This window comes from Populus trichocarpa, chromosome 8 (genome assembly GCF_000002775.5).
Source record: "Populus trichocarpa isolate Nisqually-1 chromosome 8, P.trichocarpa_v4.1, whole genome shotgun sequence".
Lineage (NCBI taxonomy): Eukaryota > Viridiplantae > Streptophyta > Magnoliopsida > Malpighiales > Salicaceae > Populus > Populus trichocarpa.
The window spans coordinates 11347111-11365016 of NC_037292.2; the positions used below are offsets into that span (position 1 = coordinate 11347111).

General features: G+C 33.5%; 1 protein-coding gene and 2 long non-coding RNA genes across 8 annotated transcripts; all 3 read right to left on the bottom strand.

Annotated features, from left to right (window-relative positions):
- Positions 1 to 5896: 5896 nt before the first annotated feature.
- Positions 5897 to 7201, bottom strand: LOC112328328 (uncharacterized). Its single transcript, XR_002983089.2, has 2 exons — positions 6582 to 7201; positions 5897 to 6448 (listed from the first exon to the last, which is right to left on the bottom strand). It is a non-coding gene; the product is annotated as an uncharacterized LOC112328328 (long non-coding RNA).
- A 1707-nt stretch (positions 7202 to 8908) lies between these two features.
- On the bottom strand, positions 8909 to 9450 carry LOC18101589 (uncharacterized protein At4g14450, chloroplastic). Its single transcript, XM_006379815.3, has one exon. The coding sequence runs from the start codon at positions 9392 to 9394 to the stop codon at positions 9077 to 9079; it is 318 nt and encodes a 105-aa protein (XP_006379877.1). The 5' UTR covers positions 9395 to 9450; the 3' UTR covers positions 8909 to 9076.
- Positions 9451 to 13044: 3594 nt separating this feature from the next.
- Positions 13045 to 17848, bottom strand: LOC112328364 (uncharacterized). Of its 6 annotated transcripts, none has more exons than XR_008059771.1 (8): positions 16942 to 17848; positions 16584 to 16845; positions 16411 to 16464; positions 15364 to 16011; positions 15174 to 15261; positions 14969 to 15040; positions 13809 to 14880; positions 13045 to 13592 (listed from the first exon to the last, which is right to left on the bottom strand). It is a non-coding gene; the product is annotated as an uncharacterized LOC112328364 (long non-coding RNA). The 6 variants fall into 6 exon arrangements; XR_008059772.1 differs by having other exon boundaries at positions 13809 to 13949; positions 14782 to 14880; positions 15174 to 16011; positions 16942 to 17845; XR_008059770.1 differs by having other exon boundaries at positions 14950 to 15040; positions 15174 to 16011.
- Positions 17849 to 17906: the final 58 nt, after the last annotated feature.

Sequence of the window (17906 nt, forward strand, 5' to 3'; positions counted from 1 at the left end):
TGTGAGTTTGCTGAAAGCAGTTTGGCTTGCTTGAACTTCCAGCTGAGAAAACTTATTTACATATTTGTACAAGGACATAGCTCAGCCGACACATTCGCACGAGACTCGGGAATCGGGACTTGCGATTGCTTAGTTAGCACATGATGGTATATGTGTGTTTGGTATGTTTTAAAAGTATTTTTATTATTAAAGTTATATTTTTTTTATTTTAAATATTAATAATTAAAATTATAAAAAATAATAATTTAATAAATTTCTAGATGGAAACAACTTAAAAACACCTGGTACAATTTCAATTCATGAGGGACTCAAAAAATAATTAAAAATCCTTCCAGTAATAAGAGCAGCAATGTTAAGTCAAAATGTTCATAATTTGCATATGGGAGTCATTAGTTATCATGACTACAAACATAAACCTTGTTATGCATGAATACGTGGATATTACTAATTATTTGATTTGAATAATATTTTTTTAAAAAAATAAATATAAAAGTTTTTGAATAAAAATTCAAATTATAAATCAAAATACCTATGTATATATTTAATTAAATAAATCAAGAATCACATGTGTCAATAAATATAAAAAAATATTAATACGTTTATTTAACTCACTTAGTTGCGGGTCGAATAATTATTTTTTTTAAAAAATAAATTAATGTGAAGATGTTATTAAAGTAAGTAAAAAATATAATTATGAATCAAAAAATTAATATTTACATATAAAAAAAATACAGTAAAGACTAAAGACCATATATATTAGTAAAAAACATGTAAGACATCAAGGTCATTTTTAAAGTAGTAGAAAAATAAAAAATATATTGCAGTTTCTACATTAAAACATTATTTTATTAGTCTTTATATAAGAATTTTTTGAAAAACAAAAGGTGTAAAGAAAAAAAAGAAAAAAATTAAAAGATAAATTACAAAAGAACGAAAATAAAAACAAAAAGAATTGTATAAATAGGTAAAATATAGAGTGATAAATATCCCAAGTGTAAAAAATAAAAATAATCCAAAAAAAATGTAAAGAGAAAAAAGAAGAAACCAAAAAAACATTAAAAAAAAAACAAAGATAAGAAAAGAAAATGATAACAAATAGATCAAGTTTAAAATGATTAAAATATAAAGTATAAAGAAAAAAGAAAATATAAAAAAAATTTGTTTTCTAAAAAAACAAAAATTACAAATTTTCCACTGTTAGAGCAAAAAAAAACAGAGAAAATTTTAATAATGACTTTTCTATTGTAAACCATAGTTTTTAGACCCGGTCCGGTCCAAGGTCTGGGTTCTGGGTTTTGACCGGGTTGCCTAGGTCAATTTTTTTAAAATCAAAACGACGTTGTTTTACTAAAAAAACAAAAGTCAACGGGTTGTAATTGGATTTTTGACCGGTCGCCGGGTCAACCCACCGGGTTTTTTCTTCTTTTATTTTCTTCAACTCGGCCTGGTCCAAATCGATCAGTTGGACTAGGTTTCAAAACTATGCTGTAAACAAACGGTAGTTTGCTAACCTTGCCTAGGTACGTGTGGCGTGAGGAGTTGGGTAATGTTGGTGGTGGGTTAGTGGTTTAGAAATTCGTAGTTTAGTTGCAAATCTATAACTAACGTTAGAGGGAATTTTGTAATTATTGGAGGATTTAGGTATTATGGTAAATACAACCAAATGTCTCTTTCGCCACATATGGTTGGTTTTGGTATGTAGCGTTGAAAAACCGGTTAAAGTCGGGAAAGTTTGTCAAAAGCTAACCATAGTGGGAGTTGTTAGCCTTTTTTTTTATAATTACTATGAACTATGAAGACAGTTGGGTTAGCCATGACCATGCACGTGGAATGTTCTGGCTAGAAATCAAAGAAAACAATCAAATAATGACAAAAAGGATGATAAAACCCACTCACTCCATCTAAAACAACCTTTGTCTAGACTCTCTACATCGTATGGGTTTTGGCAACCTATCCAGTAAGTTATGTCCAGTTTATATACCTAAGCAGATGCCCCAGGTGGTCATGTTCACATGATCAAAGTAGCTTGTTAATTTGGCACGCGATCCGTAGCGGTTAAAACTGGTTTTTTTAAAAAAAATATTGTAATTTAACTTTTTATTTGAGTTGAGTTTTCAATAAAATTATGCAAAAACTAGTATGAATTAAAATGATTAGTTTTATGGATTTAAATACAATTGGATGAGAAGTAAAAACATAACTTATTTTTTAAAAGAGTAGAGGTTGTAATATCAAGCATAGCAACCTAGGGTTTTTTTTTTGTAAGATAATGGGATGGATGATATATTATCCGCTTCAATGTTGTCTCAATTCAATTTGAAAAAAAAAGATGACATGTCGTTTGACATACCTAGATTCCGGGCATTGTGGTGGCTAAAAAATTAAAGTGTTTGGTTTTTGTCCTTTAAAAACCAAATTTCAATCTATTTTTTACCTTCAAACACCTAGAAAACACCCTCATAACTTTGTTCAACCCATCCTTAACCTCTAAAAGTGTAAAAAACCGGTCTAAAACCAAGAATCAACCTTGAACCTAATTTCTTTCCTAGTTCATATCTGTTTTTTGAGACATTTTCAAGGTAACAAAACATCTAATTCAAACTCTCCATGTTCATTTGAAATAAAATTCTAATGTTTTGGTGGCCGAAATCGTTAAAACGACTTTCTTTTCTCTTTAGGCTAGATTTCAGCGATTAATCTAATAACGGCACAAGCTAAAGATTTAACAATACCTATTATGAGTTGATGACTAGCTGGTTAGTACCAGCTTTTCCCTTGGTGATTTTTTACTTGTTTTTATCAATTCTCACAAATATTACACTTGAGACTCATTCTTCTTTTAAGGCTTCAGATTAATCCATTCCAAGTGGATGGAACCTATTTGTAAGAAGATGGTAAGGATTCAACTAGGCCTCTGTACAGATTCAGAGAATCAGAGTTTGATGACGAATTTTGTGAAAGGAACAAGCATAGAGGTTCGTGTATATACATATGATGGGGTTGTTCCTCTTCGGTAGTGTCCCATGTTCTCTCCATGCCTTCAGAGAGCATGTTGCTGCCATTTTTCTATATCAGCCAAGCTGAAATGAGACACACTTTATTGGAAAATGAGGCAGCTCAAGGGACCTCAAAAGAACCGCCTTCACTTTGCCCATCATTTTAAACGCCCAATTGCCTTCGGTACACCAGCTTTTCCTTTCCCACTTTCTGCGTTGAGAATGGTGTTATAATGGCATCCTTTTGACAAACTACACAAATTATTAGGAACCCTCCAAGGAATATATACACCTCTGCCGCTCAATTCGCGCCTAAGGTTGATCCCAGGAAAAAAAAAAGAGTTTTGTACAAACTTTTAACAAAATTGTTGTTAATGGCACACATTAAAGTCTTAGAAGCGAAGCTTTGTACTAGTAGTTGAAAAAAAGCTTCCTGGTAGCTACTAGCGGCTCAGCTAAAAAGATAACTGTAGGAGACTAATCCATAGATGTAAATGGACAGGGAGCACATTGGCATGCGTCTACATGATGTTTAGTGCATAACTAGTGGCTGTGTCAATCACATGGGCCCTGCACCTGCAGCCTACTCATGAAAAAAAAAAAAAAAACAATATTTTCTAGTGGAGACTGGATATTGGCTTGATGCTAGCAAATTTCTGCCACAGTGCACGTAGGCTGATGTATGGACTAGCTTTTGTCGGGAGAATATCGCGAGGCTGTTGAAAAATCGCCCCCACTATTCACTTTTGTAGCATACAATATTGTAGAGAGAAGTCATTTTCATGGCTTTTTGACTGATTTACGCAATTCGTGGATTGGTAATTGATGATCGAATTGGTGAATTATTTGTTGACAGCCTCTATTAGCAATCAATCAATATTCGTCGTGTTGTTTTACAAACTCACTTTCTTGATAGATGGTTTTTCTATTATTTGTTCCAAATTGGGTTTGGAATTTTGAGCAAAAAGAAGGAAAAAAAAATTTGGAAATGATAAAGAGAAAGAAAGAATAGGGCTAAATTATTGGGCTGAATGCCTTAGTTTGTTTAACTCTGACTCTAGGAAGATATACTGGGCCAGTGTCCCAAAAAACTTGATTTCCTTGTAGTGATGATTAACTTGTTTGTAGGAGTGAGTAAAAACATCGAAAAAATAAAAAAAAATAATTGAAAAAACCAAACTGAAAAAAAACCCGATTAAACCGATTAAAATTTTAAAAAAATCAGCCGGTTCAGTTCGATTTCGGTTTTATAAGTAAAAAACCGAACTGAACCAAAACCGGAAAAAAACCAAGAAAACCGAGCCAAAACCAGAAAAACCGAGCCAAACCGGTTTGAACCGGTTTTTCCCCTAAAAACCTAACCGAAACCGGTCGGTTTGACCCGGTTTCGGTTTTTTTAAAAAAAAATTCAGTTTGGTTATTTTTTTTGATAAAAACTGAACCGAATCGAAAATAACCACCCTTACTTGTTTGTTTTTTTTGTTGGTAAAAACACTATTTTAAATAAATTTTTTATATTATTTTTTAATCTTTTTAATATATCAATATTTAAAATGATTTTTAAAAAAAATATTTTAAATCACTATAAAAAAATATTTTTAAAAATAATCATCATAACGTAAAATACATGCAATAACTCAAGTCAAGATGCTCAACAACAGAACACTATTTCGAAGAAGTTATTTACAGGGGTTTGGAATTCAAAGCGTGTTGAGTGCTTATAAATCATGGCATTTCACTATCATGCTGTTCATTCTCATGGGTTAGCGCACTACAAAATCTATCTACAAAATTGTTTTTATTATAAAGATATGATTGACCTTTCGTCTCTACGAATATATAGAACGTTGAATCTACATCAGACGTGGTGGCCAATGATTGATGTTTTTTTTCTTTTTCAATATATTGGTGAAACAAAATTGGACTTCAAAAACTCTTATATTTTGTACAGATACCTTAAACCACAATCATAAGCGTAGAATTGTTAAATCCCATAAAAAAAATTACGAAAATAAAAACAATGGCGATATATATATATATATATATATATATATATATATATATATATATCAAAGCTCAATTTGATTTGCGGTAGTGGATTTCTTTGTTGCTTACTCGGAGTGATTTCCTTAATTGTAAAGTCATTTTCAATTTTGTCTTAAGAGGATAAGGTGAGTTGAAATTTATAAAGTAAATAGTTTTTATTTTTTTTAATGATGATATAAGTTGAATGTCAATTTAATCTTTGAACACAGAATAGACTTTTTAGAGTGTGTTTATTTTTGTGTTTTTAGAAATTTTTTATTTTTTATTTTTTTTGTATAATTTTGATGTTTTAATATCAAAAATAATTTTTAAAAATATTAAAAAAAAATATTATTATAATATATTTTTAAATAAAAAATAACTTTAAAAACAATCCATACTAAAATCTCAATCATTCCCTCTTTTCAAAGAACCATTTCAACCCAAAAACTTAAACTTTTAGGTGAGGTTCCAAGATATGATTTATATTATTCTCCAACATACCCCCTCAAGTGAAAGCTCTTTAGTCTTGAAATTTACACAGGTTCACATTACCTTGTATTGCTTAATTTTTATCAAATAAATGGGGATGGTGAGATTTGAACTCGTGACCGCTTGGTCATCAAGGCTCTGATACCATTTCAAAAAACCATCTCAACTAAAAAACTTAAACTTTTAGGTGAGGTTCCAAGATATGATTTCTATTATTCTCCAACCCATTTTATTTTCAAGCCACCCCATTTTCATTACGTCACTTTCCTATTTTGAACGTAAAGAAAATTTCTTGTTCCATTCATTTATGCGCAATGCATATCATGCTTGACTTTATTGTGCACCATAATGAAAACAAATCTACTTGTGATTTTGTAAACAGAACAGCAAATTCGATCCATTTATTCGAGTTCCTGCGAAAAAAAACAGGATTTGACAGAACTATACTCGTTTATATAACGATTTAAGAGATACAGCATCACCTCTTTTAAATCGATTATGCCATGGCCTCGGCTTCAAAGTTCAACTTGTATAGTCTTCCCTTCCGAAAAATTTAATTTAACTATACTTGGGCCAGAGAGTCTCTAGGTAAATGAGAGAGAGAAATCACATAGGCCCAAGAGCGACCTCGTATCAAAATATTATATGCCTGGACTGGCTGACTTCGAAATTAGAGTCGACTTCTGAGAATAAGCCCAGCTCAAAGGGATTCAGACTTTCGGTGTCGACATTACACGTAACGGGATCAAATTCTTAGGTGGGTGCTGTGGACAGCTAAGATTCTTGAAAGAAAAACCCGTTGTCGAGGGCAGAGAATCTTCACGTTTACGGTGCCCAATAGAGCCTGCCTACTCTTGAAACATCTAACATCTCACGCTGTTTGATGCGAATAAACATTCACAGTTCGAACTTGTCTGGTATAGCGTTGCCTGAAACTGTGAGACAAACAAATGAAAAAAAGAAAATTGCAGGTTCTGAATCAAAATCTAGGGAAGTAGATATGAAGTTATCAACTTGTCTTTTTTTTTTTCCTTTATATATATATCTGACAGAACATTAGTTCCTTACCCACAGAGCTCGATAGGACATCGAAATTTATCGACATGCCTGCACAGGAAATTGCCTAACATCCCAGTGAGTTGCAAACAAAGATGGGTGCACTTTGTTTCTGATATATAGCACAGGAAATCCAAGAATCATACTGTGGTTGCCTTGGAATTCATTCAGTGGAGACTTTAGACTTGGATCTGATGTAATTTTGATATATATTTTGATATAGTTAGAAGAGATTTCAAACCGACAGTACATGGTGGAGCCCCGGGTCCTTGGACCCACTACGGCTATCATTGCTCTTGGTTGGGTGCTAAATTTGACAAAAGATGGAATGCATGGTCAAATCTCACATCACTGAATAATTGAGAATTCCTCGGCGATATGTGCTTCTTCCGCATCCAAATCCTTTTTCCTTCGAGTATATGCTTAAATTTTGATTTTTTTCTTGTTTGACGGATAGAAAGCAAAGAAGGGCTTCTGTTTATTTTATTTTATTTTTCTTAAATAATAATAAGCAAATTCAAACGTTTAATCTTACCGTCCATTGATGGCATGTACATTTCAAGCATCTCTAAAGCTTATATAGGAGTTAAATCTAAGAAAATCTGCACGTATTTAGATGAATAATATTTCTGACCTGCAAGATTGCAGAAGTTTTTTCTTTTTTTAGTTCTGATATAATTGACTGACTACTGAGCCATCGAGGACCACTCTTTATATATAGCCATTCAAATGCAAAATCGAATATCCTTTTTCTTCTTACATGCTTCCAAATTTTTATATTCTTTTAAGAGATTAATAATACAAAGAGCATACTCTTTATTGTTTAAAATACTTTAGAGTAGGCCCAATGATAAGAGCTTGGGACCAAGAGGTTTGCTTTCTCTGTGGTCTCAGGTTCGAGCCCTGTGGTTGCTCATATGATGACCACTGGAGGCTTACATGGTCGTTAACTTCAGGACCTGTGGGATTAGTCGAGTTACGCGCAAACTGGCCCGGACACCCACGTTAAACTAAAAAAAAACTTTTAGAGTATTATACGTGGGTCTATATTTCCGTGCTATGGGTTTCTTTGGATTATTTGCGTGTGAGCATGACCGTTGAAAATGGGATCAGATCAAGCTGGAGATAGAAGTTGTCGGTGAGTCCACTGATTTTGATTTGCCAACCCATGGGCTATGTATTTACCGGGGAAATAATAATAAAAAAACAATCGACTACGTATTATAGCTGCTGTTTTTGTTTTCTTTGACCATTAATTTTGTCGATCGACCTATTTAGGTTTTTTTTTTTTTATTTAATGTAGGTGTTCAGGCCAGCTTGCGCATATCTCGACTAATCCCACGAGCCCTGAAGTTAACGACCATGTAAGCCTCCAGTGACCATCATATGAGAAACCACCGGGCTCGAACCTGAGACCGCAAAGGGAGCAAACCTCTTGGTTCCAAGCTCTTATCACTGGACCACCACCTAGATGGTTAACTATTTAGGTTCTTTGATTGTTAGATGTGATACTGTTTATGTTAATGATTATTTTTTAAAGTTTTTTTTAAAATATATTAAAATAATTTTTTTATAAATTTTATTTTTAACATATATACATTAAAAAAATCAAAAAAATTAATTTAAAAAAATCAAAATTTTTGAAAACTTTGTATATTTTGACTACCGTCACAGATGTAAAAGTAGATAAAAATAGCTTTTTTTCCCTTTAAAACTAATGCATCACAGCTGTAAAGTTTATAGTCCAAGGCCAAGAAATCTATTTATAATTATTGATATGAAGATACGAAACTTTATAATATTTAACCTGTGACTAATACAGATAAATGATGAACTCCTGATTTGGTTTGAAAACTAAACAAACCAAAATCCAACCTTTTCAACCTCTCAATTCTTATTTTAAAAAAGTATTTATATTTGAAAATATTATCTAAAATACGGAACACCAAAAAGCTGAAAAATCAAATCAAAATATCTTGGTCGACATAATTGCTTTTAATTGTTGCAATTCAGGAGCTAACCGTACGTTCACCCCTGATCGTTACTGGTATGGTATTTCGGCCTGGATATCATCTCAATTTTCAGTGGCTACTAGTAGAACTGCTAAAAGAAATCTCTCTCAAAGATAAAATTTTGTTTGCTTTGGGTTTTCTGTTTGTTTTCGAAGAAAAAAAGAAGAAGCGAAACCAGCCATCACCGCTCAGCACTTCTGAATCTGAAAAAGATTCCGAACGACCTCCAATGCTACAATCTCCAAGTTGAACAATGCCATTTAATTTTTTAATTTGTAATCTGTATACAGAAAATTAAAAAAGAAGAAGAGTAAAATAGCAATGACATTATACACAATACCGTTACTTTGTTGTGTAAAATAAACCCAAAAAGCTGTTAGGAAGATATTAACAAGGATGTTTGTATAATTAGATGCCAGAAAAAAAAAAAAAACCTAAACTAACTAAAACTTCTATTATCTGATAACTAATCAAAATCCATTCCAGTTTCTAAATCTATACAGGCACAAAAAACGATGGCTTAAACGGAGCCAGCTCGTAACAAAAAGGAGCCGCCGGATGCTGCCACTTCTTGAACACCACTGGCTTCTCCCCCTCCGTTACCTGAATCCTCGGCGGTGAGGGCGGATCGTCCCGAGACTTCATATCCATCGCAGTAGGCGACGTGATAAGCGGAGAAAGAAGAGGAATCGCAGCGTTCCAGCTAGAAGAAGAAGCCGGGCTGATCTGCAAGGACGCCGGTCTCCTCCGCTGGAGTCGGCTGGGACGCGACTGTGCTGCGGCGGAGTTACCACTTCGAAGTGTATCTGACATGATTTGGGTTTTCGGCGAGTGAACGCTACGTCTTGTGAGGAGAGGAGAGGAGAAGAGATGTGGTTGTGTATATATAGCATAAGATAGGGTACATGATAGAACGTGAGACGTGGCCCAGCCTGGGGACCATGGGCATGTGGTGTACACGTTTAATAAAGGGATTCTTTTCTTTAGAAATACGGAGTCAAAAAAAGCATATAATAATAGTATAATTGTTAAATTATTAATATTCATTCATATGGTTCGGCTTTTATTTAGCCTTTGCCTTCTGATTGCAAAAGTTTGAAGGCTTTTTTTTCTCTCTCTCTCTTTTTAAAGTTTAGTTTAGGATGTTTGTGAGACTTTTTTTCCTTTTTACCCTTTAAGATGGGGTCTTTTATGACCAAATCTGCTTGGAAAAGGGCTAAAAAGGTAAAAGGAACTTCCTTTCTTTTTTAATACCAAGAAGACCAAATAACAGGTGTCACTTTCCATCTACTAATGCTGGTCAAATTCCTGTTTTGGAAAGACAATCAACTAATCTAACAACACATAATTCTCTAAGATTTTTTAATTTTTTCTTCCAGCTCCAATCAGATTAAAAAAGATGAAGATATTTTTATTTTTCCGAGATCAACAATTTAAATTTTATAATTTTCAAGTTTATTAAAAATTTATATAATTATTAATTTTAAGATCGTATAATTGAAGTACGTAAAAGCTAATTTGAATATCCATTTTAATAATAAAAAAAAAATGTTGATATAATTAGATTTAAAAAAAACCCCTAAACTAAAACAGCTATTATTTGACAACTAATCAACTTCCATTCACAGAAAATGATGGCTTAAATGGAGCTAGCTAGCTTGCAATAAAAAAGGGCCACTGCATGCTACCACTTCTTCAACACAACTAGCTAAGGGCGGACCTACAACACAAGTTATAGGTGTTATAACTCCCCTGAACTTCAAAAAATAATTTAATATTATATGGTTTAATTTTTAAATCTTTACGGCCCTAAGAAAATTTAATCAGCTCATCCAAATAAACAAATTCTTCTAACTTAATAAAAAAAAATCTAATAGCCAATATGTAGCCTAGTCCCATACAAATACTTTATTCTTAAATAAATAAATATAATTGGCCCAATCAGCCAGAAATAAAATATAAAGAGAAAAAATAAAAGAAAGTATTCTCTAATTGTCTTAACAAATCCTATCTCCCATTAATCTATTTATCTATCACGGTAACAACTAGAAAGGTTGCAAGGGGTTATGGTTTGCAGTTGCTTTCCTCTACCCTCTTCATTTTCTTAACAAATATACAACTAGACAAGAATTTGAGGTAATTCTAATTTTTGGTGTTTGGAATCTTATATTTCCTATTTTTTTTTTTTTGCATTTAGGGCTTTGATGGATTTTTATGGATTATATAAAATTGAATTCTCTAGGACTTTAATTACTTTAATTACGTGAATGTGTGATGATATCAATTAGACAAATAATTATCATGCATTTAATGTAGTTTTATTTTGATTTGAATTAATCTTTAAGATTAATTCTTGAAATAATAGTGATGATATTTTTTAGGTTTGTCGCACGTGCGACGTGGCAGGATGTTGGGATCGAGGAGTCGTCACCTAGTTGTTTAGTTCAGGGTTACCAGAAAACCCAGGTGGACTAATCTTATATGAAATTCCAGGATAGAAAACTGGTTATGGCTAAAGAAGATATTAACACCATTGGCGCACCTAGCGCAACGACAAGGTTTACTTTGCCTTGAGTTAAGTTTTAATATAGGATACGCGAAAACAAAGAACTCTAGACTTTTTTTTTTAAAGAAACAATATGTCAATCCCCCAAACAACAATGCATTTGTTGTAGTTATTGCTTAAACAAGGCGACTCATTCTTGAAATCTTGATGAAATGACTCATGAATTTTAGAAACTTAATGAATGTCCATCTAAAAGCCAAAGAATTTAGCTTGAAAAAATAAATGTTACTTGTTTGTAATGCGATCCAAGATTATATACAGTGATATGGGATATTCATGTTAACTAAAGAACATAAATTCATTGTGTTTGTCTCAAAGACAATCCATTCCAGCCCATGCATTCATTCAGAGTATCATTTTTTCAAAATATGAGAATTATAATTTTGAATTTTAAGTCTTTTTGGTTTAGAGCACTTTTTAGTTAGCTAGAGTACTTAAATATAGTGAATGCTATATTTTATCTATTATACTACCTTTATTATACTACCTTTTTGATAAGCTAGTAGGAAGATCGAGATAAAATACTTTTGTATCCAAAGTCTTTGATAATTGGAGGAAGGTAAATAATGTGATTCATTATCTTTTGTTGAGTCGTGTTAGGAAGGAAAATTCAACACATTGAATTGTAATGCAATGTTATGAAGTTTTAATGAATCAATCATAAGAAATCGCCTACGTATCAAAGCTATAATTAATATTGTTCGGTGGCTAGCTTTCCAAGCATGTGCCTATAAAGGCCACGATGAAAGCCATTTGTTTTTATTTTAGATTTAGTTTCTAATCTTTTAATTACTATTTGTTTTATTTGAAATAATTTATAAAATTATGTTTTTTTTTCTATTTATTTGGTTTTGAATCCCTTTGTTAATTGTATTTGTTTTTTAATTTCATCCCTTAAAATTTAATTTCATTTTATTTTTATGTCAATTTTGGTCTTTATTCTTTTTATTTCTATTTGTTTTTGTTTTAGAACCTTTTTTATTGAAACTTTCCTTTTCAATTTCATCCCTCAAATATTTTATTGATCGATAATTTGGCTTCATGATTTTTTTGGATTTGCCTTCTATAAGGTAATCCCGACCTCTGGACCCGGGTCACGGGTTGGAGAGGTTAGCTCAGGTTGATTTAAGTCTTTTTTTACAATTTATTTTTTCTGAATTTCATTCTTTAATTTTTTATTTGTTAGGGATGGAGTTTCACTATTTTCTTCTCCTTTTTGATGGGGTTATTTTGATCTTATGTGATGGGTTACATCTTAACTCAAGTTGACCCAGACCGATTTTCTTTGTTCGATTTATATGTTATTGCTACTTATTTTTTATTATATTATTAAATTGACCAATTTATTGGATCTAATCAAGTTAATGACCATACTCTTGATTTTCTTGAGCATTTTTTTATGTTAGAAACAATTTGATCTGACCGCAACTTAGCGCATACCACCAATCTTGATTTTACTAAACGGTTTTATACATCCAATCATATTATATAGTGTTTGACCTGATAATTGCTCTTTTCATATTTACCCATCGTTTAATATTTTTGAAGTCATAGATCATATAAATATAGGCAACGTGTTTTTACTGACAGATTATGAATGCGAGAGTGAAAAAAAAAATATAAAAGGCCAAATATCCTTTAACAATCTCTGAGTATTTTTGCTTGTTTATGTGTGTGTGTATATGTCAAGGAAATTTGTTTCTTCTTGAATTTGAATATTTAATAAATTTTAAATGACTTGTGATTAAAGTATCATAGTTGAACAAATCTAAACTCTGCAAAGCTCGAATCATTTGCAGCTTCAGTTTTCGGCAACGGAAAAGAGCTCGGCCATCCCATGAAATTATCATAAAATCTTGTGAAAAGTACATTCAAGAAGGCCATTTGGAAGAAAAAATAAATAAAATAAGAGCGGCTTCAATAAAATAATAAGCCGAGCCAGGCGAAGTTTAGAGAGAAGCAACAGCAACAGCAACAGAAGAAACCCAAGCCGATAGGCAAAGGCAACATAGAGCCAAAGTAAAATGGTCAAAAGTACAGGCTGAGTTGGGTTTCTGACACTTGACGCTTCTATCTCTCGGATAACAACAACTACACTTTAACCGACCCAGCTAACTTGAAAGCTGTGGCTGGCTGGCTTTTCTAAACTCCTACACCAACATATTTTTGACCCATCCGTAGGGTCAACACAAAGATGCTTTATGCTAACGTTACATGACGCATGTGACAGCCTACAAAATGTCAGTGGTTCTTTGCTTTGATCGAACAATCATCAATGGCTACGTGTCTATCCCATTGATGGGTTCATGGTCACGTGTCTATCCCATGCCTTGTTCCTCCAATGTTTGACCACCACGTGCATGGCCTACACTGGTCGTCATCAATCCTTACTGGCCTGTTGTTTGATTCATTCAGCTTCTAAGAGAGAATAATTTGCTAGAATACCTGTTGAAATACATTATTGTACTTTGCACTGTTTAAAAAATCTATAGAAATTATTTTTTTTAATATTTTTTGTTTGGAAATAAATTAAAATAATATTTTTTATTTTTTTAAAATTTATTTTTAATATTAATTCAGTGAAACAATCTAAAAACACTAAAAAATTAAATTCAAAATAATTTTTTTTTCAAAATTTTACAAAAAAAAAACAAATTCAACCTCAATTCTAAACTCTAAATTCTAAATGGGCACTTCGTCAATCATGCGTCGCTTCCTTGCCTGGACACGCTGTAGGCGTTGCTCCACGGTGCCTTCTCACTTTGGTCAACAGCAAAACCATGCATGATTAGGCGATAAGTTCTAACAATGGCACAGACAGATAAAAAAAGTGCTGACCGCTTAGAAAATCTTGTTAACAGGCCTGTTGATTAGTAAAACTCAAGGTTAAAGAAAGGTTAGTCAAATACGTGACCAATTATTCCTCGTGGACTATTCAACACAGACTGCTAGCCCTGTTGTTTATCAAAGCACAATCCTGACTAATGCAAAGCTCAGGCACAATATAATAAGAGTGAAACAGAATTTCATTTCAAATTATATTCCAGAAATTTGAATCTAGACCAATAGTGCAGGCTGAGATGCCTTGTAAAGCAATTTGATGCAATGCTGGATTTCCAGGCAAATGCAACAGGAGGAATACATATTACAGCGAGTATAGTGAAAATGACCTTGAGCCATTGTTGAAGAAGCTTTAGGAATAGATGAACAGTTAATTGTCAGCACTCAAATTGCCACAACAATTACGCAGGAAAAAAAAAAAAAATAGGCCTGTGACAAGGACCTGGAAGAAAAGCCTTCCAATTGGTAAATTATATCCGGACTAATTAGGCTTGGATGACTTTCTTGTTTTACACTCAAAATCTTAATCTAATATTCAACCAAGTCAGGCTAAGATCTAATTTTCAATTGGCCCCAACAGTTTTCTTGTGCTAGATGATGGTAAGTCTTAATAAATTAAACCATGGACCATTATATCTACATCAACGTGGAATGCGCTAATCAATTTCTTAGAATTCTCAAAGAACCCAAAGTAAGAAGTTTCAGGACAGATTTCGACAAATTCCAGAAACTAGAGCTTCCATGAATTCAACTTAATTTCTGAAACCTTGAAAAGCTAGGAGAAAAATCTGACCTTAACAATGAATCTTCTAACAGAAACTGTGTGTTTTTGTCCAATCCAGTGGATTCGCATTATTGCTTGGTCCTCTACTGCAGGATTCCTGGTGGGATCCTGCATAGTTCAATATAAGCCAGTTTCAACATGATGAAGGGAAATTCTTTGTTCAGGATAAGGAAGTACCAGGAGATTTGAAAATAACCACTAAAAAGACATTTGAGGCTGCAGTTAGATTCATACACACACCAGCAGCTTTCCAAGGCATCAGCAATACCTGAAATTCACCAAGCAACAAGAGAAAGATAGTTAAGAAACTTTGTTGACCATGATGAACTGCTAAGCCATCATAATTGTTTAAAGAGCAAGGTTTAAGAATCCTGAGATGCAAGTGCTTGGGAACTGCATACCATTTTTTCTTTGGTTTCATTGAACTCCTTAAAACCCTCCTCTGCCTTTGCTTCTGTGCCAGTTTTTTTTTTTTTTTTTTAATCAAACCTGAAGAACCCAGTTCCTCTCCTTCTCAATGGGATCTCTGCTAGGTCCAAAAATGATGACCGCTTACTAAAAAAACAATGCTCTTTTCCACTAGATCCTTACCTACGAATATGTTCCAAGCATTCCAGGAGCTTTAAACCTTTGAAAGACTCCTCCTAGTTCTTCTCAACATCAACCCAGAACTTGTTCTCTGTTGGGCATGTTATGAGGTCAGTTTCCTTCAGCAGTGTTCGAAAGATTGTACATAGCCCAGTTGTTGGCGTTTACCAACTTGAGAGGAGACATTCCCTGCACATCCTGTGTGCACATGGTGTGATCACAGGGTCATCTGCATACTCCAGGCATATGGGAAACTACATACTTGTCACCTATCCGATAGGCAACCCAGCATGGATGAAGAGTTTTTGCTGCTTCCTCAACATCAGTTCCTTTCTTGATTCTGATATCCAGTAGAGAACTTGTTTCTGTATGCCCTTAAATCACACATTACTGTGCTTGGAGGCCCCATCTCGTGCATAATCAAGAGAGGAATTAGAAGAGTTCAAAAGCAATTATTTTTCTGGATTCTGAAAACATAAGACAGCATTCGAAGCACTTCACCTCCAAGTTACAAGTATCTTCTGCAACAAGAAGCTTAATAAGAGATGAGTCTGATATAGTTTGTTCATCTTTGTTTTGTTCTCAACTCGGCTGGGTACCCTTTCTCCTACTCACCATAGGTAAAATTGCAGCCACTTCATCAGGATCACTCTGTTTTGACAGATAACAATTAGACTACCAACAATTAAGATCTCATACTAGCATAAATTATCTGTATGATGCATCCACTTAGATCCCAGCAGTATATTTGTGCAAACTGAAAAGTCCATTGTCATCAAGCAATATAGAACTGCTTACAGTTTTGTATAGCATACAAAAGCATACATCACTAACATTATTGAACAAAATAATTAATGTGTAAATCAATAAGGGGAAATGCAGAGCTCATGCAATAGATTATATTCTTGCAATACTTTTGTTATTACATGTCATGCCTATCAATTAAAAATATGCAGGAGTAATAGGATTAAGAAGAAGAATCCACATATGATGAAGCAACTGCGATCATAAAAGGCAACAAGATGAGAACGAAAGTATAATCGCACATACTTGAAGATTCAGTAAATGTTTTCGAGAATCAAGTTCCTCGAGAGTGAATTCAGCCTGAATGAAGAAAGACACATAAACAACATGAATATTTATAACATAAATACAATGTGCAGTCATCATTACATAGCATGTACATAAAATTAACATCATCACAGAAGACAAAGGAAAGGCACCTCTTGTTATGGTTTTATTTTCCGCAACTTCAACAGAGTAAGGAGGGGATAAACTGTATAGTCAATGTCTGCAGGGGCCTCTAGGCTCCATTTTGACATGGTTTTATTTTCAGCAACTCCATGTTGATTTATCCAACTATCGAAGACAGAATAAACCTAGAAAGGTTTTCTGGTGCAGCTACACAACGTCCTGGAACTGTCATCTTGGCTGAATTCACAAGCGGGATGACACAATTCCACATTCCATAAGTAGCAGACCAATCTAAGAATTTAAAGTTACAATTAAAGACTAAATTCTTAAAAAAAAAAAAAACCCACCAATGAAAACAAGTAAAATCTAAATTGTAGAATGCTTAACCTCTGGAGATCGTTTTGTTGACAAGCGAGCAAGTTTCATGTCTTGATTAGGAAAACAAAATAAACAATTTGCTTGTCCACCAACTTCATTCCCTTAGTACTAGAAATCGCATTAACCATAGTCCCCCCCACTAAATACCATTCATTCTCTTAAGGAAATCTCCATCTTCCACTGAAACACGATTGACCTTTCTCTCTTCAACAACCTTTGTCTTCACATTGACATCCTTTCTTCCAGGCTCATCATTATGACCTCCCCTGTTGATTACCCTCTGATTTCTTTTTTTCTTCCTTGTACATGATTAATAGCCCCTCTTTCACAACGATCTCCGTTCTTTGGTCTCCTCCTTCATTGTGATGCTTGGCTCATCTGTTTTGGGAAATAATTGGTTTTCACTATCGAGACCCATTTCTTCTTGTACACAGGCCTCGTTCTCAATCCCCATTTCGGCTTCTTCTTTAACACGGTAACCTGGGTTCTTCCGGTTGCCACTAACCTCGTTGCTTGATGACCTGAGTTGAAATCAGGGAACTGGTGATGGTGATGATGCGTTTGACTGTGACATAATCATCAAGAATGAAGTTGACGATAATCAAGGTTGTTTCCACAATGGGAGAGGGCTTGGTGAATGTCCGATTCGGGTAACCCCGACCCGATAACTGATCTGATCCTCTTGAAATTCTTTTCTTCTGCTAGAGAAGATGAAAAATTATTATTTTTAATTTACTATAAAATAAATTCGGCGCCAAATACTTTAACCCCGTGTAAGAGTTTTTTTAATTTTTGATTTCTTATTGTATTACTGTATAGTCGCGAGAAGGTAGGTATAAAAAGAATATCCAGTGAAGGCCTTTCTCTGGGATTTACCTTAATTAGTAACGTCAACATGTTGCATTGCCCCAACTAATTTTGCGTAAATGATGGTAAAATGGCTATCTTTTTTGTAATTTTCTTACTTGTTCATG

Coding starts and splice junctions, on each gene's coding strand:
- LOC18101589 (XM_006379815.3), bottom strand. CDS start 9,394: ATGTCAGATACACTTCGAAGTGGTAACTCCGCCGCAGCACAGTCGCGT.